The sequence below is a fragment of the Natator depressus genome, chromosome 1 (assembly GCF_965152275.1).
Source record: "Natator depressus isolate rNatDep1 chromosome 1, rNatDep2.hap1, whole genome shotgun sequence".
Lineage (NCBI taxonomy): Eukaryota > Metazoa > Chordata > Testudines > Cheloniidae > Natator > Natator depressus.
Genome location: NC_134234.1, coordinates 251,342,628 through 251,365,498, shown reverse-complemented (window position 1 = coordinate 251,365,498; position 22,871 = coordinate 251,342,628). Strand labels below are relative to the sequence as shown.

General features: G+C 42.2%; 2 protein-coding genes across 5 annotated transcripts in view; both read right to left on the bottom strand.

Annotated features, from left to right (window-relative positions):
• The window catches only part of CRY1 (cryptochrome circadian regulator 1), a 510,254-nt gene that overhangs the window by 107,560 nt on the left and 379,823 nt on the right, over positions 1–22,871 (bottom strand). The window lies entirely within an intron of this gene.
• ABTB3 (ankyrin repeat and BTB domain containing 3) overlaps positions 1–22,871 on the bottom strand; it is a 278,201-nt gene that overhangs the window by 41,068 nt on the left and 214,262 nt on the right. For 3 of the 4 annotated variants that reach the window (XM_074941145.1, XM_074941167.1, XM_074941159.1), the window contains 7 exons: positions 15,435–15,600; positions 10,947–11,036; positions 6,993–7,094; positions 5,822–5,915; positions 5,582–5,717; positions 2,934–3,154; positions 136–314 (listed from right to left, as the gene is read on the bottom strand). In XM_074941145.1, the coding sequence (XP_074797246.1) occupies positions 136–314; positions 2,934–3,154; positions 5,582–5,717; positions 5,822–5,915; positions 6,993–7,094; positions 10,947–11,036; positions 15,435–15,600 (988 nt within the window). The remainder of the gene's footprint in view (positions 1–135; positions 315–2,933; positions 3,155–5,581; positions 5,718–5,821; positions 5,916–6,992; positions 7,095–10,946; positions 11,037–15,434; positions 15,601–22,871) is intronic. The other variant, XM_074941153.1, reaches the window with a different exon arrangement.

Genomic DNA, 22,871 nt, shown 5'->3' with positions numbered 1-22,871 from the left:
ACTTGCAAATCAGGAAACAAATACAGAAAATCTCACATAGTGTAATGAGTTTCAGGAGATCTGTGTAATATTGCAGAGATTTTTGGGGGGTGTGGAGACTGTGTTAATTTCTTCAAAATCCACAATTTCTCATACCTTACTTGCTTTCAGTATCTCAAACATCAAAGGCAACCCATGTGTGATGAGCTCCTCAGTGTACTCTTCCTCCTGAATGGATTTAAATTCCTTTAACAAGCACTGGATGAGAGGCCGTCTGTGCTGCTGAAAGGAAGTTCGCAAAGACTCCAACCATGTATGTAGTGTCCATGGAACTCCTGTACAAAAAGATGAATTTTAAAGGTATGTGTATATTCCAGACCATCACAGAATGAGGCATAGCTAATTTGTTCTTTAATTGTATGACTTTAGGGCTTGTGAATGGTGCCAAATTGAAAGCCCTAGAAACTGACCTCCTATTTACCCCACAAGTAATGCCCATCAATATGCCTCAATCCTAATCTGCAGGGACATGCCTCCAAGTATAAGAAGGTAGTCCAGTCCCAGGTTCAATTCCCTGCTCTGCCACAGATTTCCTGTGTGACCTCAGGCAAGTCACTTAGTCTCAGTGTCCCTCAGTTCCTCAACTATAAAATGGGGATAATAGCACTTCCCCATCTCACAGCAGTTGTTGTAAGGATAAATTTATTACAGAGTGTGAAGTACTTTGAGACCTACTAATCACAGGTGCTGACTTGTTTTTGCCAGTGGGTGCTTTGTGCCTTCTTGTTTCACTGTGCATCATGTAAGTACTCCTGCCACCGACTGGTAGCTCAAGGGTGCTGAGCACCCCCTATTGTTTTTTTTTTTTTTCAGTGGGTGCTTGAACCCCAGAGCACTCACAGAGTTGGCACCTATTCTACTGATGAAAAGTGCTATATAAGAGCTAAGTAATATTATTTAGCCTCTCTGCTGAGCCAATTAGTGTTCACTGCAGTGGTGATTTGTGATGTGGACCTCATCTAGGAACTAGATTTATGCCACCGCACTCATTTGCAGTGGGCTACCAAGGAGCCATCAGACAGTAAAAACATCTAGTCACTGCCAACTTTGGCTGGATTTGAACCAGTGACTTGGAGAGGAAAATGTTTATATCCCCTCATCACTCCTCCAAACCATGCATCCCCATTTATGTTGATACAGCATCAGGTGGGTAAGAAGGTCCCATTTTTACAGTTACTTGTCAGAGCAGAACTGCACTTTAAGAATGTAAAAGGAATTGCTACCACACACCAAATAAAAATTGCAGTAGTAGAAGACAGATAAATTAGTCCAAATCATATTCATTAAGGAATGGATTGTAGACCAGCCTACATGCCTGTGTGATGGCCATCTTGGCTGACACCAGAGATTAAACTGAGGACCTGCAGAATTAAAAGCATAAACTGCTACAGCTTGAACTAAACAGTCCAGTCTCTTTGACCAGGAGCTGTAACAACTCATATCCTCTGGGGATCGGCACAGTGTGGGACCTGTAACACACACTCACCAATGGGTTACATTTTCAGAAGAGTGCGAGAGAAAATATAACCCTCCTCTCTCCTGTCCACATCCCGGATCTTGGGTCCTTATAGGTGCTGCATGCCCACTTCTCCCCTCCATCCCTACAAATGGGCAGGATCTCGAGTCCAACCGTCCCCTCTCCCACTGCCATGAGATCCTTTCACATTCACTTAGTAGGAGGTGCTTTGTTAGACCGGTTGCACAACCATTCCATCCCTGTGTGTTTATGCAAACCTGTAATAGGTTGTAACTCAGAGTAGAAATCATGATCCATGTGACAGGATTCCAAGACTCAAGTGTTCTTGGATATAGTACTCAGAAGCATGTTTGGCAGCAGAAGTCTTTTGGTCTCTCACTGAGCGCTGATTAACACATGTGGTAAAACAGTCAACAATCAGAACAAAATGGTTTCCTTGAGCAGTGACTGACTGGCCCTGGAGAGGGTGTTTGAAAGGGTCGCAGAGCTATGTGATTAGTGCGCTGAGCAAATTCACTGCCTTTCTCCCCCAGGAGGGTCGCAAGCAGCAAAAGTGGGAAGGTTCTGTGACAGTTGGGAGGTTGGTGCTGGGAGGAGCGTGGTGTTTGGAAGCAGATGGGTGGTTGTGAGAGCTGGTGCATGAAGAGCTGGCACAGCTGCCCCAGAACTTACGTTTTAGTTGGACACCTAGCTAAGCAGAGGTGAAGAAGCCTGCTGATGGGAGCCAGCCCTAGCAAATCATCCTTTCTTCTGAGCCAGGCATCAGAGTGCTTATTGGGAACCACCACGTGCCAGAGCCTACAAAGCCGAGCAACTGAAGCATTTTTAACGAATGAGTCCTAGGTGTGCCTGCCATTCTACCAAGAACTGAGGCTGAAAAGACCTGGTGTATCCGTTCTCCAGCACCTCCATGTGAGGGGGTGACTACAGCTGCAAGTGGGTCATGCTCTGTGGCTTACACCCAACTGCCTGAAGGGCATCTGAAAAACGATGTTTGAGTTCGCCTAATTGGAGTAGGTGATTCCATTCATGACGCAACATAACAGAAAGAAACCTGTCTAAATGTATATGAGATTTGCCACATTTTGTGATGTGTGGCATACATGATTGTGAAAAGAAAAGCAACTCACATGCTATGCAGAGAAGATTATCTTAGTCAGCCATGGCTCCTTGGCATTAAAACAAAACTGACTCAATGGACCCTCAAGAGTCACAGCTTTACACCCAGTTTGCACTGACTGACTCTCCTCCCCGGTTCTTCAATCCCACACACGTGAAATTCCCCCAATTATTGCTTTCATAAAAACTCAGGAACATTCAAATGTGGTCAGTGTGAGTGACAAGCATTGCTCCCACCAAAACGTACATGACAGTTGTCTCTCATGGGAGGTAAAGTGCAGAGGACATCAAGACTGACCTATGCTCCTTATGTCAATAGTGACATCCACATATCCATGCTCGGCGCTGTGGTACATGGCTTCTTTCAGTGCTTTCAGTTTGGCCTTGCTGTTGCGGCTGGCGCACAAAGGAGCTGGTGCAGCATCTGCCAAGTCAGTTCCCTCAGCCAGTATTTCCTCCAGGGACAGAATATCACTCTTCTCTTTCTCTGGCTGAGCAAGCAGCTTACGAAACACATTCCTGTCAGCCACAATGCAAGAGAGAGAAAATCAGAGTTAGCTACTGTGTTTTCCTTCTGCCTGGGATATTAGCTGCAACATGGCAGGTTTGGAAACCTATTCAGAAGGCCAATCAGGAATTATTTTACGAAATGTTAATTCACCTAGTGCTCAGTTTCTGCAGCCCTCATGCAGGCAATCCTCCTATCAGTTCAGGAGTTGTGCCCGTATCACAGCTGCAGGACTGGTTCCATTGCTCTAACGAATGGCAGCAGCACCGTACAAATGTCATGTGTACAGCAGAAACTTAAATCAGAAACTTATGATCGAGCGGTGACTGTTAAATGATTAAAAGCCTGTGTGGAAAACCTTGGCAGAAGCTATCCCACACTACGGGAAAATGGAGTTGTCTTTAGAAACTCTTTAGTGCCTTTCACAAAGGATGCATTTAGTAGCAAATAATTGATAGAGATGAAACTTGAAAAGGGAGCTGTCTAAAACCACTGAAAACACCATCACTCTCAATTAACAGTCAAAGCAGTCTCGGTAAAGCTGGAGCTACTAATCATTCAACTACATCTGGCAGGGCAGGTTCAAGCAAACCTGGGACCCCAGCTGCAAAGCCATTTATTTGGGCACTGAGCTGCAAGGCCCCAAACTCAGCAGTAGGCATGATACTCCACTCCCACCAGGTTTAGAGCAGTGTAACTCCATTGACTTCAGCGGAGCTACTCCTGGTTTATGGTGTTGTGAGAGGAGAATCAGGCCCAGCGTGCAATTTCTCCCCAACCTCCCACCTACCTCATGCACTTATGTTCTGGTAGCAGCACACATTCAGTTCCACGGGTAGGGGCAGTGCTTAATTTGTAATGAAATGTCAGGGCTCAAGTCATTTTATTTCTTACATAACTGATGTGGCAAGTCCAGAGGTGCCAGTGCTGTGAACTGCAAGTCCTGGCACAAATTAAGCACTGAGTAGGGGTAGGGGGCAAGGGGTGTGTGTGGGAGAGAATAAGCAGTGTGTCCTGGATAACTGAGGGACGTCTAGCATGGGTGGCGGATATCGAAGGCCAGGGGAGGCTAAGCCTCCCCTAACCCAGGCCATGGCCCCACCCCTGATCTGCCTGAGGCCCCGCCCTCACCCCCCTCTCCCCTGAAGCCGGTGGGGACTCCGCTCCAGCTGGTGGCCTGGAGCTTGGGGCTCGGGCCAGCTGGCGGCCTGGGGTGGCTTGGGCCAGCCTGGGGGTCTGGCCAGCCGGTCAAGCTGGGGCGGCTCAGGCTAGCTGGCATGGCTGGGGTGGCTCAGGTCGGCGTGGCTGGGGCAGGCCGGCCGGGGCTCCTCTGGCCATAGGGTGGGTGGGCGCTCGGGGCTCTGCCGGGTGAGGGGGCTAGCCTCCCTGAAGGGGGAGTTCACTTGCCACCCATGATGTCTAGAGGTGTGTATGGGTAGAGGAATAGTGGAGGGAGCTTTCCTGTAAAACTAGTTGGGGGAGTGGGGAGAGTGTGAATCTGTGATGTGCCTCAGCTGCTACATAATATAGGGGGGAAAAGCCTTGATTTCCACAAGGGACGCTGCTCTGCAGCACTCTCTGACAGCACGAAGCATCTCCCACTCCACACCATTAGGCACTGCATGGGCATTTTAACAAACTCGTCCCCTCTCACCCCGCCCCTGCAAGGGGCCGCTCTTTGGCTGCAGATGGGCAGCATTGTCTGAACCAGCCCTGACAGCTACATAGCATATCATTAGGCTGTTAGCTCTTTTCTCTAAGCAAACATAATGTAGATACTGTCTCTAACCTGCATCTACGTTCCTCTGGAAGGCTACAAGTAGAAAAGTATGAATGTGAAGGTCCTAATACTAATCCATAATATTGTAATTAGTACCTGGATTTTGCACAAATAACTGTTCATACATATCAGTTGTTCATTTAATTTATTTTTTAATTTATAACATGCTCCCAACACGCTGTCTCTGGACACACACATAATGTTAACACAAACAAAAATATCAGCACTTACAAAAAAAAACCCACTTTGTTTAATGACAGTTATGGCTGCTGCAGGAAACTCACACCACACACAAAACCTTTAGAAATATGTAAATACATTCAGGGAAGTCCTCCAGCACTCACTGGAACTTCAGCATTGACTACAACTTTGTAAACAACAAACTGCAACACTTCAGAAGGCATTCACATCCATTTCCACATATCGAAAACGCAACGTGCACCTCAAACTGATCAAACTCATACGCTAACAGAAATCCCTAAATCCAATCTCAAGTCTCTTATATCAAAAAGGGGCACATCTGACTGTCACACTATCCACACATGTGCAGCAGGATTCTACTTTAACACTGAAGACCATACATCAGTCCACCCATGTCAGCCTCCCAGGCAAACCATAATCACTTGACCCATGCAACAGAGACCCATTCCCACTCTACCTGTGTCCATGTGCAGCAGCCTGACTGAAAGAGTTCATGTCACCTTGCGGAGTCATGGAAATTCCATTTCTGTACATTGTTCCTATCATGGGGTCAGCGCCTCGCTCCAACAGCAAAGTCACCAGTTCAAAATTTCCTGTACGCCAAGAGAGATTTTAATTTTTTTAAAGTCCAATATTTTTGCAACTAAGTCACATTTCCCAGTTGAAGAGTTTATTCCAGAGGAAGGAGAGTCCTTACCAGCAGCTGCTGCCAGTTGCAAAGGAGTTTCCGAGTAATTTTCCTCTCCATGCTCTAAAGAACCTTCTACCTTTGCTCCAGCATCCAGCAACAGCTATAAAGAAAATGCACCATTTAGAGTTGTTGGTGACATCACAGAATTCAAAGTTTATGAATCGTGAGAAATTGAAGTCTAATATTTATCATTATCCACACATCGGATGCAGTGAAGACAAGTGACATGCAAATTTTTTTTCTATTATTCAGTTAGTTCTTTTTCACTCACGATACACTGTCAGACTCCTAGAGTATTAGTGAATATTCCAAAGCCAAACAAGTACTACCCAATGTTCCTGACCTGGGCATAAGATCAGTAGTGTGAAGTAATGCACTAGATTGAGGCACTCAAACTTGGCCTAACCAACAGCCTCACTGACAGCTTGCCTGGAGCCCCACATACTTTTCATAAAATGGACGAGATTTCAGTTGTCTCTGTCTTTAATAGAGAGATGTTTCCAGAAGAGAAGAGGGTTTCAGGAACAAGTTGTAGCAATGCATGCTGGAACCTGCAGTCTCCTGGGGTACATTTCTATTTCATTATTATTATTAAAGATGAGGCTGGCCATGGACAGCACTACAGAATCGGAGGGGACACATTCAACTTGTCTTTGGCCATCCATACCCTAGATCTCCTTTGTCTAGTGATTCATTAATTGTGCCATGTTGACACAATTACTTTGAAAAACAATCTCTCTCAACTCTTGATATGCCATACCACAAAGCCAACATATTCACGTCATTTCATGTCTGGATAAAGTGATTGAGCGCTCCTCTGACTATGGAACTACTCAGAAGATTTTTTTCTGAAATATCACATGTATTATAATATTTTAATAAATGCAAATATTGTTAAGAGTGTAATGAATGAATAAACAAACACATACAACGAATGGTCAGAAAGGAGCATGAGAAGTTGACAGACTTTCTTTGATGCAACTGTACTTTAAAATTGTCCTATTTAAACCTCATATTGGTTAAGATTTGGAGGCAGAGATCACCATATCAGATCAGTAAATGATAGAAGAAGTAACCAATATGAATATGAGAGGGGTACCAGGCTTGAGATGGATGCAGATTACAACCCAACTGGAGAAATAAAAAGTGAGATGCAGGTAGGGAAATACAGTAATACCTGAACTACAGGAATATGTCCATGCAACACAGCAAATGTCAGAGCTGTCCAATGGCGGGTCTCGGGGTGGACGGATGGATATTTATGAGCGGTACTGACAACCTATAAACAAATTAAAGTTATTTTCTTTTAAAATGGCCTTCAAAGAGCTTTAAATAATAAAACTCAACCTGCCTGAAAGCTAGGCACATGGGTATAAGTGATAGAAAAAAAAACTCAGAAAATGATTGGTTCTATATATTTTTTCCAGCAGAGTTTTTACTTAGGAAGAATTTTTCATGCTGTTTACTGAGAGATTGATCAAAGCTCATAGCAAATAAAGTCTCTTTTCCAAGTGCTGTTTCTCCCTCTAAATCACTGCCCCGCAGCAACTTTTACAGAGTCAAAATTTGCACGAGGGCTTATGCCAACGCTCACTGAGGAGGTGGCTCTGCCAGGATGGTTACATTTAGGGACACTTCCTATTGACTTCAGTGGGCTTCATATTATGCCCACTCATTCTTCCCTGCTCCTGGGATTGCTTCACAGCATTCTGAGTTTCTCAAAAATCCTGGAGTGAAAACCTGACTCTACTGAAATCAATGGGAGTTTTGCCACTAACTTCAGTGGGACCAGGATTTCACCCCCGGTCTCAAGTTTAAAGACATGTAACCCATGTTGCTGTTCTTTGACTGGAAGCAGAAGACCGTTTAAAATGGATGGAATCTAGCACCATTTAGAAGATATTTAAAAAAATCTGTTTACTACTTTCTCCCCTTCTAGTTAAATCTAAAGGTGTGCTGGGCCCAAAATAACTAAAAACTGTTTTCTTTAAACAAAAAACCCTTTCATTTGCACATCAGTCCTTCCTCCCACTAAGCATCAATATTTAAAGCCTCTAATCTTGACCTTGGGCAACTGATGTAATTGCTCTGTGCTTCAGTTTCCCCATCTTTAATATGATGCAACTCACAGGGATAGTAACATTTTATGAAAGGTTATAAAGCACTTTGAGATCCTTGGATGGAGCATGACACTGAAGTGCAAAGTAATGATTGATTAATTAATTATTATTAGTCCATGGAAAGATAGCACCGGTAGAAAAACTGAAGTTGGACTGAACGAAGCATTGGCCAGCCACCCTGCGAAAGGCAGGGAGTTTTACATTCGCCATCTTATGTGCTCGGCGTCAGATGCTTGGCTGCATCAGCAGCCATCATGGCCAAGCTTCTGACATAACGTCCTGCTAGCCATCCCCAGGGCTAACATCAGGGGTGAGGGCAGAGAGGTAGTAGCTGGTGTGGCAGTCGTGGTTTGTCAGCTGAGGAGAGCTGCATGAGACAGTTGGCTGTGTCATCCACCCCAGCCAAAGAGAAACCTTGAGTTCCTGAAATCACTTTGCTGTGCTCTGCACACACAGAGCTCTAACACCAGAAGAAATGTGCTGAAGTCTAAACTTAGGCCTGTGACGTCTCAGAACCTGGGAGCACTGTGTAATGAATGGGGTCAAGCAGCTCCAGCCCAGCAGTAGAGGGAGAAGTAGCGGTAGACGAGGTGAATGAATAGGCTTGGTTCAGGATAAACTAGTCCCTAAATGTAACCATGTACCAGCTAATTACATCCCATCTCACGTGGATTGGTATTGGCACAGGAAAGCTCAGGGAACTCCCTGTGGCGTACACTGAGGAAATGCAAGTATTAACATTTTATTTTATTTCATTTTTTAAATTTTAATTCTTTTTAGTGAATTTAGTGCCTGTGAATAGAGTGGGATTGACAACCCTGGAGACTAAAGTCCTCTAATTTTCTACAAAACAATTACAGCACAGGCAAGCACCCCTCTAGGGATTAGAGCAGGGGAGTCAAATTCATTCTATGGACAGAGCCAAATTAAATCTTCAGTTATGATCTGTGAGCCCTGTCTACGAATTTAGACTCAAGTGCTACCCTCAATCCATAGCAGAGTTCTCACTGAAAAATAAGAGTAAAATATGCCCTTATGTAGACACTAAGGCCGAGATTTTCTAGAACAACCTCTACATTTGGGTGCCTTTATTTTTTTTAAGATACCTAGGTTGGGCTTTTCAAAAGCACTTACCATTGGGGTAACTCTGCTCCCACTGAAGTCAATGGGAGTTTTACCACTGACTTTAATGGGAGTAGAGTTAGGTCAACACTGAGTGCCCCTCTAAGGCCTGACATTGACATTTGGTACACACAGCCACGCCTCTCACCGACTTCAATGTGAGTTTTAGGTACTCAGCATATCAGGAATCAGTCCCTGGAGTCTAAACTGGGGGATATTTGAGAGCAGAGACATCCCGAATTAGGGGTCACTTTTGGAAATTTGGGCCAAAACTTTTATTTAGCAAAGCAAAGTGGGGAAAAAATATACAGGGCAATTTCAAGAACACTTATTTCACCCTTTGTTTATTTGGCCTATATTCATGTAATCACCCAATTTGCACACATTATTGTGGTAACTGTATATACAAATTAGCTGTATAACTGCACACCTTAATTATTTGAAGATCCTGCTCTTGAAGTGTCATGATTTGATTTTAGTGAGAACTTTCCTTTGAGATCAACCAGGGAGGTTCACACCCCTCTGAAAGCGATTGGTTCAGGTTGTCTTCAGACTCAGGAACACAATACTGCTTAAATTTATATGTAGTCCAAGTTTAGAAGGTTATTTACACAGCCACAAGGACTGAACTCCCTTTTTATTTGAAATGAAAGCTTGCATTCTGCAGAATCTGAATTTGTTAAGGGGGGGGCCAGAAAATAAGAGATCAACTCAAAAGGCCAGGTGTTTGACACTCTGGGTTGCAGGACAGGTCAGTCTCCATGCCTGTCAAATCTCTGGCCTCTTTATTGCGACTGCTATGAAGGGGGATAATTTTTGCCAACTGATGGTTGATTTGGAGGAGAGGGGTTTGTTCCACTAGGAACTGAACTGAGCTGAAATCAACAACTGATTTCACATAAACCACCGAACAGCAATCAGATAGTAATGACTGTCAGTCACTATCGACCTGAGTGGATTCAAAGTGGTGACTTACAGGTGAAAAATTGTGTCCTGCCCCTAATGCCCAAACCATCCATTATCCTTTTTTCAATTAAATTAAAACAAACAAACAGACAAAGTAAAATGTCTCACTGAAAGTAGCAATTACACTTTAATGACAGCTTTCCTAAATCCAAACAGAACGGATGGAACACAGATAAGTGAATCAGACAGTTTAATTTATTCATGACCTCAACAAACTGAAATGATAAGTATTTACAAACATGACAAATAACTCTTCATGTATTTTAAATGGCTCTTTAAAAACTTATGCCACTCCACGCAACACGGGTAGGTAACAATCTGTTTGGTGGACAGACTGTATGTTTGTTACATATATTCACCAAGAGATATTTACATGTTGGAAGCCTCCTTCGTCCACCAGCTTTCATCAAAGCCTTTTTATAAAACACAACAATGTACCTTATATTACTTGTGTGCTGTTGGGCAGTAGATGGACAGCTCAGTGTATAAAAGTTCTCAAACTTGGGGACGGGGCATTTGAAAAGTGTGCTGCCTTGATCTCTCTATTTTAACTCACCTGCGATTCAGGAAGTCCCATCCTTTGCATTAGAATTATGACTCCTGAATGAGCAGCTTACATTTAAAGTTCCGGGGCTACATTCTATGCTAATTTACACTGTGCAATTCCAGCAAAATCAGTACTATTACATTGGGTGTAAACCACTGACAAACTGACCCTTTAAGCGCAATGGATCCCAATACTGAGTTGCCCCGGTAAGTGCTGTGATCATTTCAATATTCATTTCAAATGTTAACGCTTTTGGTAACAGAATTTTATTTTTAAATGCCTTGGGGTTTTCCTCCTCTGCTATAATTTTAATGGGCTGTCTGAGATATAAACAAAGAAAGAAATCAAAGTTGTAATCATAATAAAATGTCCTCACCTCAACATTCAAATCTGCTCCAGCATCTAGTAGCATCTGCACCATAGCCTCATCACCCCTGACACAAGCATACATCAGTGGAGTCATGCCCTATTCATTGTTTGGAATTAAAAAACAAACAAAGGAATTGACAAATTTACAATAGAATCTTAAAAAAAAAAAAAAGAGTTAGTGCTTTAAATGTATATTGTCAAGATAAACACTAAATGTTTAACAAAATCTTACCTCTGTTACAAACAACCCTTTAATATTATTAAAAGCTGAACATTTTAAAAATCTAAGTTACTGTTATCATTTATGTTGTTTCCTTTCTGCGTTTTACTCAACACAATGAAATCAGATTTGTCAGTTTCATTTCCTAGTTCTTGTATTCTAAATAAAGAACAATGTTGTCTTTGGGCTCCCAATAGTAGGGGAACATTTCAATCCAAAGCAATAAGATTTCCAATGCAGTTAAAAAATAACAAATGAAAATACTTCCATTCATATTAAGGTTTTTGTAACTCTTGTTTTATAAAACCTAGAAGTTGAGTCTATACTTCTTGACAGTATCCCTTTAACAACATAATGAACTCCCTTTAGATACGTTAGACTTGAGCGCTGTCTATTCACTGTCAGCATTGTTAGCACTTGGAAATCTAGAAGCTTTGTACACAGTCCTAAACAATTACTTAATTTTAAATGAAATGCCAGACAGCATTGTTGGAAGTTGCTAGCTCTAAGGATATGCTGCCCTATGAAAACTAGATTAGCTGACCCTTCACTACGGAAACTCTAATCTGCAATTTGTATTAGTCTGGAATACCCACTGCAGCTGATCAACATTTCCCTTAAGGTTAGTGTTATTTTGGCAATGGAAATAAGTCTAGATGAAATCATGATGGTATAATTAAATCTACCAAAATTACAGCACAAAAAGCTATTTATTAAATAAAAGCAGGGGAGGATCAATCAAGAGTGTGCTTGTTCCATGGTAAGTTTACCACGGGACCATGGTACCTCTACTACATGTCTATTGTCTGTCTTATGGTCCCATATCAATTTCCTGTCACATGATCACACACTTTCTGCTTAACCTGTCCCTTGCCGTAGAGCAAAATTATTTACAGAGACAAATGAGGTGGTCAGAATGGGCAGAAGCTGAGCCACTGCACTGTTCTCTCTAGCAAGAACTGAGCTCCAGCATTTTTGCTGAATTAAACGTATTTCACGTTTTCCTTGAGAGGAAAAAGCCTCTTTTTCCAGGCTGAGGTTTGTTGTGTTTTGGGGCAGGTGTCTTTTAGCAAAAATAAAAATAAAATGTTGGGCCCGATGCTGCGAGGTGATGAGCATCTGCAATGACCACTGTAATCAGTGCGCACTTAGCAGGATCAAGTCCTTGATTTGCTGTTGAGAAAGATGTGCTTTTTAATATATATATTATTAATAACTGTAGAAATGGGGGTCATGATCCCATTACTCATGTGAATAATCCTGATTCTGTCTGACAGCTGCACTAAAGTCAACGAGAATACTTGGGTGAGTACAGATCACACTCAAATAGGACTTGATCTTACTCCTATTGCAGCCAACAGTAAAAGTCCCCTTGGACATCAGGGGCCTATGGTCAGGCCAATAGGAAGCTGCATAGGATCAGGCCCTATGTCTCACAAAAACTGTATGCGAGCGTTGAATTTTGATAACTGGGGATAATTTTTAGAACATAAGTTAAAAAAACATAATTTAAAAGAATAAATACTTAACAGAAGGAGCAAATCAAATTTAAAGTTAAAATTTGACAGAAAAGGATTAACAAAACAAATGTGGACTTGATCCTGCAAGACACAGCACATGCGCAGACTGCTGCACCACACTACTGACTTGAATCCGGCTCTGTCTGAGCACAGCAGCCTGCACACTACAAGTGAAATCTGGACCCATTGAAGCCAACTGGAGTTTTGCCACTGATTAAAATGGGGGCAAGATTTCACCCTACACATTGCAGGATGGGGGCCTAAAAGTTAATTTGAGATTCTGATCAGCCCCGTTCTGCAGTTCTTCTCACTGCTGTTTTTACATATGCCCTTCCTGGAGGTTTGCTCTGTAGCTCAGGCTTGCTCTGTGTCACTGCATGAGACCTCTCACTTCATATGTGGGAGGAATATATTTTTAATGAGCACATAATTAGTGCTCAACAAATAATAAATAACACATGCAACTAGCACACAGGGAATTTGTTTTTTTTGGCAACATGAAAAAGATGTTCTTTCAATATTCAAGTCACTGGCGGCTCAGTCCTACAAGATGCAGACTCACTTGGCTTGGTCTGGCAAAGCACTGACGCACACATTTAAGTCAAATGTCATATAAGCATCACTTTAAAATTAAGCAGATGATTAAGTGCTTTGATGGATCAGGCCATATGGAGCAGCACTTTGCAGGACTGAATCCTTGGAGCACAGCAATTTTTCTATGAAAAGTTTCAAGGTGTAGAATTATTTAAAAGAATAATCATTTAAAAGTACTATAATATACTAACCATGGAATGAACTCCATGATATAAAAACAACAGTAATAGTTAGTATTTACCGAGTACTTCACACTTACAAAGCACTTTATCAACGTTAACTAATTAATGTTATAGGTCAGTGTTCTATCAAACTAAAGCTATTAGAACTGTCATCCATCCGGGATCTTCTAGCGATACCTAATCCTGCCTAAGTGTGGGGTGATGGACTAGATAATCTCTTGAAGTCCCTTCTAGCCTTACAGGTCTCTGATTGTAATATTTTACATTTCTGTAAAGCCTTTCATCCCAAATCATTTAACAATCATAGACTTTAAGGTCAGAAGGGACCATAATGATCGTCTAGTCTGACCTCCTGCACAACGCAGGCCATGGAATCTTACCCACCAACTCCTGTAACAAACCTCTAACTTATGTCTGAGCTACTGAAGTCCTCAAATAGTGGTTTAAAGACTTCAAGGTGCAGAGAATCCTCCAGCAAGTGACCCGTGCTCCATGCTACAGAGGAAGGCAAAAAAAACGCAGGGCCTCTTCCAATCTGCCCTGGGGGAAAATTCCTTCCCAACCCCAAATATGGTGATCAGCTAAACCCTGAGCATATGGGCAAGACTCACCAGCCAGACACCCAGGAAAGAATTCTCTGTAGTAACTCAGATCCCACCCCATCTAACATCCTATCACAGGCCATTGGGCATATCTACCGCTAGCAGTCGAAGATCAATTAATTGCCAAAATTAGGCTATCTCCTCCATAAACTTATCAAGCTTTGTCTTGAAGCCAGATATGTCGTTTGCCCCCACTGCTTCCCTCGGAAGGCTGTTCCAGAACTTCACTCCTCTGATGGTTAGAAACCTTCGTCTAATATCAAGTCTAAACTTCCTGATGGCCAGTTTATATCCATTTGTTCTTGTGTCCACATTGGTACTGAGCTTAAATAATTCTTCTCCCTCCATGGTATTTATCCCTCTGATATATTTATAGAGAGCAATCATATCTCCTCTTAGCCTTCTTTTATATTATATTCATACAGCACTGGTCAAATGCAACCATCTCTGGGGTGGAAGCTGGCTGCTCCCTGCCAAACAGTGTACTGCAGAACTGGAAGCAAAATGGGAACTTTTGGCTAAGGACACCAGGATCTTTAATATTTTTGCAGAGCAGATGGGAACCTCGATTCTTAAGGTCTTACAATAAAGATCCATTCACAGTAAACTACATGGAACTCTACTTCAAAAGGATGAAGCACTGTCCATGGCTGCTAAAGTGTCAATATTTCCTGCTTGAGAATTGGGAACAATCTCATGAGCTTCACAGTCCAAAGTTTCCACTGGTGGGCAGTCATGGAGGTAAATTTACTTCTGGATAAAGCTGTACACTTTACAGAGACTTCCCTTTTGTTGTAGTAATCCTTAGTATTTCCCATGTTATCTGTAAGTCATCACCTAAAAGATAAGATGACTAAACAGTAATGAAATATGGAGATTTCTGTCTCCAGATCACCAGTTCAAATTGGGGCCTATTTCAATATGCAAGTGAACATTATTAACATTCACTTGACGGGGGTTTGGTGGTCTATGTGAAATGCATTGTGAACCTCAGACCAGTTTGTACTGGAAAGATGTCCACATCACAAAAACCAGCATCCTAATTGGCACTATTGTTCACAAGCCAGGGTCAACTATGTATTCAGATAGACTCCAGGCACTCCTATGACCTTTTGATGATTTCTCCTGAATCAATGTAACTTTAAAAGTTTAAGCTAACTCATGTGCTATATCTGCCTCAACACTAAAGAAAAGAATCCATAATTCCTACGGGCCCAAGTTTAGCCTGAATGTACACCTGATGGAGTCTTAGTAACAGTAAGTAACAGAGAAAAAGGATTAAGTTAAGAGCCATCTGTTTATAAAGTTAGAGTGTTGGAAGATTGTTTTCTTTAATAAATAGTCACAACTCCTGGCTTTTAAAGTTAAATTTTGTACCTGTTCACTCATGCTGTTAATTCCATCTGGCCCCAGCAAAGATATGGCCTGTTTAACTAGATCCGTTCGGCCGCAGTTCAGCATTCGGAATCCCAGATCCTGCTTGAATTTAGCTTCTGTGGCTACTGCATCCAGTTTTCGAGAAGCACAGAAGCAGTCGTCGATTCTGTGAATTGTGAGAAATAGCTACATCAGAGAACAATCAGAGGACAGACACCATCATTTATGGCATCAATGTTTCACTTTACCTTTGAATGACGCAGGTCCCCCACCCACCACTCTCACACTGTCACCCTCTTTTGCCCTCTTGATATTCCTTTGAACCAGCTGCAGCACTGAAGTGCTGAATGTGAAATGCTAATGCAAGTTAATGGCTTTTATTGTTCATGTTGTTTACTTTAAGTCAGTTGAAAGGTAGCTTTTAGTCCATCTTTTCTATTTTCTCCTACTTATGTGTGTTACGAGAAACCAGGTATATTGTTCTAACTGCACATTAGTTCTCCTCACCCGGGGAACAGTCCAAACCTTGTGATCCCTGCAAAATTCCCATCGACTTCAAGGGGCTTTGGGTCTGGCCCTGGGTGGAGATGGACTTTAATCATAGATGCTTAAACAAAAATAATAAAGTATCATTCCAAAGGCTTCACAAATGATATGAATTCAGCTCTGCTAAAAGATAACCCCTTCTGGGGCAGAAGGTGGCAGCTCGAGGACAATCAGTGTTCAGCACACTGCACACCAGAAGAGGACGACAGCAATTTTGGCCAGGCAACCAGGACAAACTTCCCACCCTTACAAGCAGTGCCATGGAATCTTCAACGTTCACACCGAGTAGTTAAGACATCAGTTTTTACAGTCTTATTCAAAAGATCCTCAAGCAGCAAACTGTGCGGAGCTCAATGTATCTACCTCAGAAGGATGAAGGGCTGGGTGTATCCAGTCAGGATTTGAAGCTGCAAATCCAGAGAAGACAGGCATTTCATATCTGATTCTTACACAACTCAGCCTTATCTTGTTAAGGAAAAGATGTATTTTTCTTTCACGCTGATACGTGTTTGGGAAGGGGTGGGGTGTGGAGTCCAATTTCTCAGCACTCTTTGGCCTGTACTCTGCTGTACAGTTGTAAGGGACAGCACCACTTGAGTTCTAAAGCCTTCCACTAACAGCAAGTCAGGAAGGAATGGAGTAATTGGGAATGAAGCGTCTAAATAAGGATCAAAAGGGAAAATGCCAAATGTAGATCTAGGAGTATTTTTATTCTAATAAATTACTTAATAAATATCAAAATAAAGTGATGAATCTTTGGCATCTATATAACAATTTTCATTGTACAGAATATAGAATAATAGAATAGAGAATGTATACTTCTACATAATATATGATTAGGGTTTTTGATTTTAGGTTTTAACTGATAAACACCAACACCCAGCCACCTTCCCCCACAAAAAATTAAATCAGTGTTTTTACCAAAAAACCCCACCAAAAACAACAGAAATGGTTACTTGTATCTAAGGGCTCATCTACACAGCAGTAATGCAGACCGTGGGGATGTGATTTCTAAAGCACACTCACGGGTTGTTCATTGATTGGTCTGTGTAGACCCTGCTGGTGCACACCAAAGGTTCCCTAACGTATTTTAATGTAGTGCTGTTTGAAACTGTACAACAATAAAACACACTAGAGAATATTACAAAGAGATTTACTCATTACAGTATGTACAAAGAGAAAGCCCCATAACCCCCCTGATTTTAGGACATCTACATAGAACTAAAAAACTGATGCAGACAAAATAAGCACTCGACAGTTCCATCATTACTCAATGGCACAAGGATGAAACTTTATCACAACAATGAATTTGTAAGATTACTTAAGATTACTGCAGAGCACACAATCACAGAAAATAGCAAGTAATGGCAATAACAGATTCTCCTGGAATAATATGCTTACAACACAGGTTAAAAAGCAAATCCACAATAATACTGTCTTTGCACAATAGTTTGAGCCAATTTTAAAAAGCACAAACATGCAGGATTCAGGTCAACGACACTGAGATCCCTGGGAGCAATCGCTGCTTTACTAGTTCACACAGTATGCCACATGTTTGGCACAAACTACAGCTGCATTTGTTACTCATAACAAGGGCCCTACCAAATTAACAGTCCAATTTCACGGTCATAGGATTTTAAAAATCGTAAATTTCATGATTTCAGCTATTTACATCTGAAATTTCACGGTGTTGTAATTGTAGAGGTCCTGACCCAAAAAGGAGTTGTGGGGGGGGTCACAAGGTTATTGTAGGGGGGGTTGTTGCAGTGCTGCTACTCTTACTTCTGCGCTGCTGCTGGCGGCGGCGCTGCCTTCAGAGCCGGGCAGCTGGAAAGCGGTGGCTGCTGGCCGGGAGCCCAGTTCTGAAGGCAGCGCCACCGCCAGCAGCAGCGCAGAAGTAAGGATGGCACAGTGTGGTATTGCCGCCCTTACTTCTGTGCTGCTGCCTGCACAGCTGGGCCCTCAGTCTGCAGTCACCGTCTCGGCCACCCAGCTCTGAAGGCAGCAGCGCAGAAGTAAAGGTGGCATGGTACGGTATTGCCACCCTTACTTCTGCGCTGCTGCTGGTGGGCTGCTGCCTTCAAAGCTAGACACCCGGCCAACAGCCGCCGCTCTCTGACTGTCCAGCTCTGAAGGCAGCGCAAAAGTAGGGATGGCAATACCGCGACCCCCCTAAAATAACCTTGTGACCCCCTTGCAACTCCCTTTTGGGTCAGGACCCCCAATTTGAGAAACGCTGGTCTCCCCCCGTGAAATCTGTATCGTATAGGATAAAAGCACACAAAAGACCAGATTTCACGGGGGGAGACCAGATTTCACGGTCTGTGGTGCGTTTTTCCATGGCCGTGAATTTGGTAGGGCCCGACTCATAACATCATAGCATAAAATGCTAGTGATTGCATGTGCAATAAATATAAACATAATATAATATTTATTATAAAGATACTATGGGAGACTGGGTGTTCAACATATTTGTAGGAGATTGTGAACTTCTAAATTTTAGCTGAACATTTCCAGATTTTTCAGGCCTAACAGAATATGGTCCAAATGGCTGACAAACAGCCACAGAAAGATTTAGAAAATATCTTAAACCTGCAAAAGCATCTGCCACCAGGAATTACTGCTTACATTAAACTATTTCTTCACCATTTACACATATATACATATAATAGGCAAACTAAATATACAACAGGCTAAATTCAATGCTGGTATACGCAGGCACAGCTCCACTGAAGTCAACTTAGTTTGGTGCATGCAAAGTATTACTAAATGGGCTTCTTCATAAAAGGATTAGGTACGAATTGCACTATACACTCATACAAGGCAATAAGGAGGAGTACAAACTTCTCTTACATCCCTATGTGGGTTACAAGACCTGGAGTTTGGGGGTATAGGAGTTAGTTATTCCTCCCCAGAATAGGAGATTGAAACCTGGGGTCCATCTCCCTAACAGCTGGCCAGTGCACCGGACCCAGCACAAGGGTGGAGGTCATAATTTACTCTTGATATAGACGGACCCAGCACAAGGGTGGAGGTCATAATTTACTCTTGATATAGGCCATTGGCAAATTCTCACTGCTTTATAACAAGGAGGCAGCCAGGAAATAATGGGGTCTCTGTCCATGATTAGGGCTCTTTGGTACTACAGTAATATAAATAAAAGAATAGAATAAATAATAAAATAAACAACAACAACAACAATAATGACTCTGAGGTGTGCCTCTGAGTCATATTGACACTGGGGGGCTACTCCTGGGTGGTGCACGTTATACACCATTCTTTGCTTGGGGCTGTTGCCCAAATCTAAACACCTATTGTTTCCTGAGACATAGTGACAAAATATTCCTGGAGGAAAACTGGAGAAATGGGAACTGGCAGAACTACCATAAGGTGAGCACAAAATTGATTAGAAAAAAACAAGCTCAGTGTGATTATTGATGGTTCAATGCCTTGTGGTATCCTACAGAGGATCCATCACTAGTGCATTGCTGCATCCATGGCTAGTGGGGATTCTGGTTCCAGCTGCTATAGCAGAGAGTAATATCTGCTAGAATCCCACAGACAGTATTTAATATTTTGACTCATGGCCTGGAGGAAAGAGTAGATAAATGGTCAAATTGGGGAGTGATTTTTTTAAAAGCAGGATGTGGGGAAGGGTAGATGCTTCTGAGGAGAAAATGTAACAAGATCTTGAAAAGTGAGAGTGATGAGTAGGTTGGAAAAAAATGAAATTCAATGATTATAAATACAAAGTAGTCTTAGAGACAGAGCAAAAATCAGGAAACACAAGTACAGAATAGGAGAACATTGGTAATACTGCAAAAAAAATGACATATGGATGGTATCGTAGATGGAAAATGGAAAGAGAAGTGTAATATTTTACCAAAAATCCCCTAAAACGCTACACGAACAAAAGCAAACAAAACAAACCCCAAGCAAACACAGTATTGAGCCCAATCTTGCAGTTCTCACTCATACAAGTAGCTGTATAGTCCCATTGAAATCAGTGGGACTATTCACATGAATAAATGCAGCAGGATTGAGGTCAATATTATGTTATATAAACAGAAGTTTAACAGAGAAAGACACTACAGTAATGGACACAGCATAGGAACCAAATAGAAGAGAATGTAAAATTAAGGAGGTAAGTGAGCCTGTACATGGCATACTACACAAGGTCTGCACACTGCTACAGGAAATATAGTGATGATTCAGAGAGGTCAGGAAAGAATGGCTAAAATACTAAAAATCTTGAAAAATACGACTTACAAGGAATGGTTAAGAGAGCTAAACATATAGGGTTATATTTTCAAGAGTGCTTTTAAGGGTAATGACATGTGAAATTGTGTGTTCATAGAAATAGAAGTCTTTCCCTAAGTGTGACTGAAATGCCAATGCAAATAGAACCAAACAGTCCAACTGCATGGCCAATTTATGGCTCTTCCCCCCAGAAGTATTTATAGCCTTGCAAACTGCACAGGACACAGATGTTAGCTGTATGGCAGGACATCCTACTGTAAGGCAAGGTCAGTCTGTTGCAACGAACCAGCCACCTCCAAACAAATCCACAGCTGCCTTTTGTTCCTGCCCATCTGCTTCTGGGGCCATGGGAGCAGGCTCAGGGATAGAGTAACCTCCCTGTGTTGTTCTAGCACGGATAAGTGACAAGTTCCTATGATTTTTCTTTTAATTAAACGAAAATCCTTTAATTTGTCTGAGGGTTGGTGGATCTCTCATGCCACCACTCATGAATGAAAACGAGGGTGTGGGGGGACTCCTGCCTTAAGTCACCAGCCACGATGTAAAAGCCCGACTGCTGTTTTACAGTGGCACTGTGGATTTGAGAGGAGCTGGGAATCTTTGGCTGACCAGCAGATTACTTCTCGTTTCCCTTGCTGATAGCTCTGTAATGGTTGCAATTCTGCAGCCCACATGACATCTTTAGAATTTCTTCCTTGGCTGGCTGATTACCGGCTAGTCAGGGAAGGACTGGTCACGTGTGTTAGGACATCATTTCTTGTACAACAACTACGTCAGACAAATTCTAAGAGTCTAGTCCTTGGAAGGAAGCAGGCTCAGGAGGCTGCCTAATGACAAAGAGTACTCCCTCTGAATAAAATGCCACCTCCATACCTACAGTGTAAGCGGTGGTGATCACCAATTTTCTATGGGTCAGCAGCATCAAAGGATGTCCAGGATGCTTGGAGCCCCCAATCTACGTTCACACCTAGCACCAGATTTTCCACAAATTTACACATATTGATCAATGCCCTTTTGCTCAACAGGAATAGCTCAGTGGTTTGAGCATTGGCCTACTAAACCCAGGGTTGTGAGTTCAATTCTCGAGGGGGCAATTTAGGGATCTGGGGCAAAAATTGGGGATTGGTCCTGCTTTGAGCAGGGGGTTGGACTAGATGACCTCCTCAGGTCCCTTCCAACCCTGATATTCTAGGATATGAACTTCCTCTTATTTGTGCTCTAAATTGTACTGAATCAACATGTTCCAACACTTCCTTTCCCTCTCTTGGGTCAAACAAACAATGGCCACTGAAAGGAAGGAGAAAATTAGGAGCAGGTGAAACCTTGTATTTTAAAAGCTCCAGAGACTATATTATTCAACTTAAATGCACTATGACATATTTCTCTCCAAATCCCTTTTCAATTCCTCACAGATATTTCTTCTACAGTGGTCACCATCAAAATCATTACAATGTTGTCATTCCAAGTAATTAACATTGTTGTGGCTTTGTATTGCAAGTACCATGGTAACATTAATTACTTGCAAGTGGCCACTGCCAAGGGTTTTTTTTTTTTTGGTCATCATGGTAATTTGTCATCCTCTGGACTATTCAAACTTCTGAAAGGGTTCAAAAGCTAACAGTCTGTCTGTATAATGTGCCCTTATTTGCAGGGTAAATTCTCTCTCTTGTCTGTTTTTTCCAAATTCAGATATAAGCAGGGTCTGAAGAGTTCTCCTCTGACAGCTAGCTGGGAGGGGGCCAAGACTTCAGGAGCAAACTTTATTGATATGAACACACCTACTCTGGGAAAGTATCCAGCAGACAGGAGCTGTGTTGCTCAAAAGTGATCAACTTTGGCTGGTGTTGGGTTACAAAACACTAAAATGAGCTGGAGTGCCGATGAGAAGCGAAATTGGAAAGTAACTGAAATACTTCTCTGATGGTTTATATCTACTAAGGGACAACCTATCCCAAATGCTCACCCATTCCTATATTTACTTTCTACAACCAACTCTCTGTATAACTTTTCATGAGTGATGTACCCGAGTAATCTGATTCTAATATCTTAACTGTATCGTTAAATTTATTCACCTAAATGTGAGTTATTGCAGATTATGTACTAGATGTACTTTTTGATGTTTAAAACAGATTTTGTACTTTTGCATTAATGTAATCTAAGCACTACACCCAGATGTACAGACACTCTTTCATTAACCTGTGTCTTATATAATTTTAACATTAGCTTTAATAAAAATGTTAAATCCGAATGCAGGGGTAGTGAAATGTTGTTATCTTTATTGCATGAGTAAAGGGGAGAAGAACTGTGCTGAGCCTGTCCTGATTAAGGGGTCACCCTCAGTTGAAAGGAACTCGCTAAGGCCGGGGCTCGAATGCCAGACCACTGTGAAATTAAAAGGGGTGGGGACAGGTGTCCCAGCCAGGATGTGTTGATTCTCCCTAATGGTCCCCAGTCTGGTTTAACTTGTTCCTCCCAGCTGTTCAAAGGTAGAGCTAAATAGGCTTCATTAGGAGCCTTTTTTTATTTTAAGTACTCAATAAGAGCTGAAATCACTTGTGGTGTGGCAGTGTTTCTGCCCTGCCTGCTGAGAGCTAAAAAATCACCAAGAGACTGACTTACAGAGGTCACAGC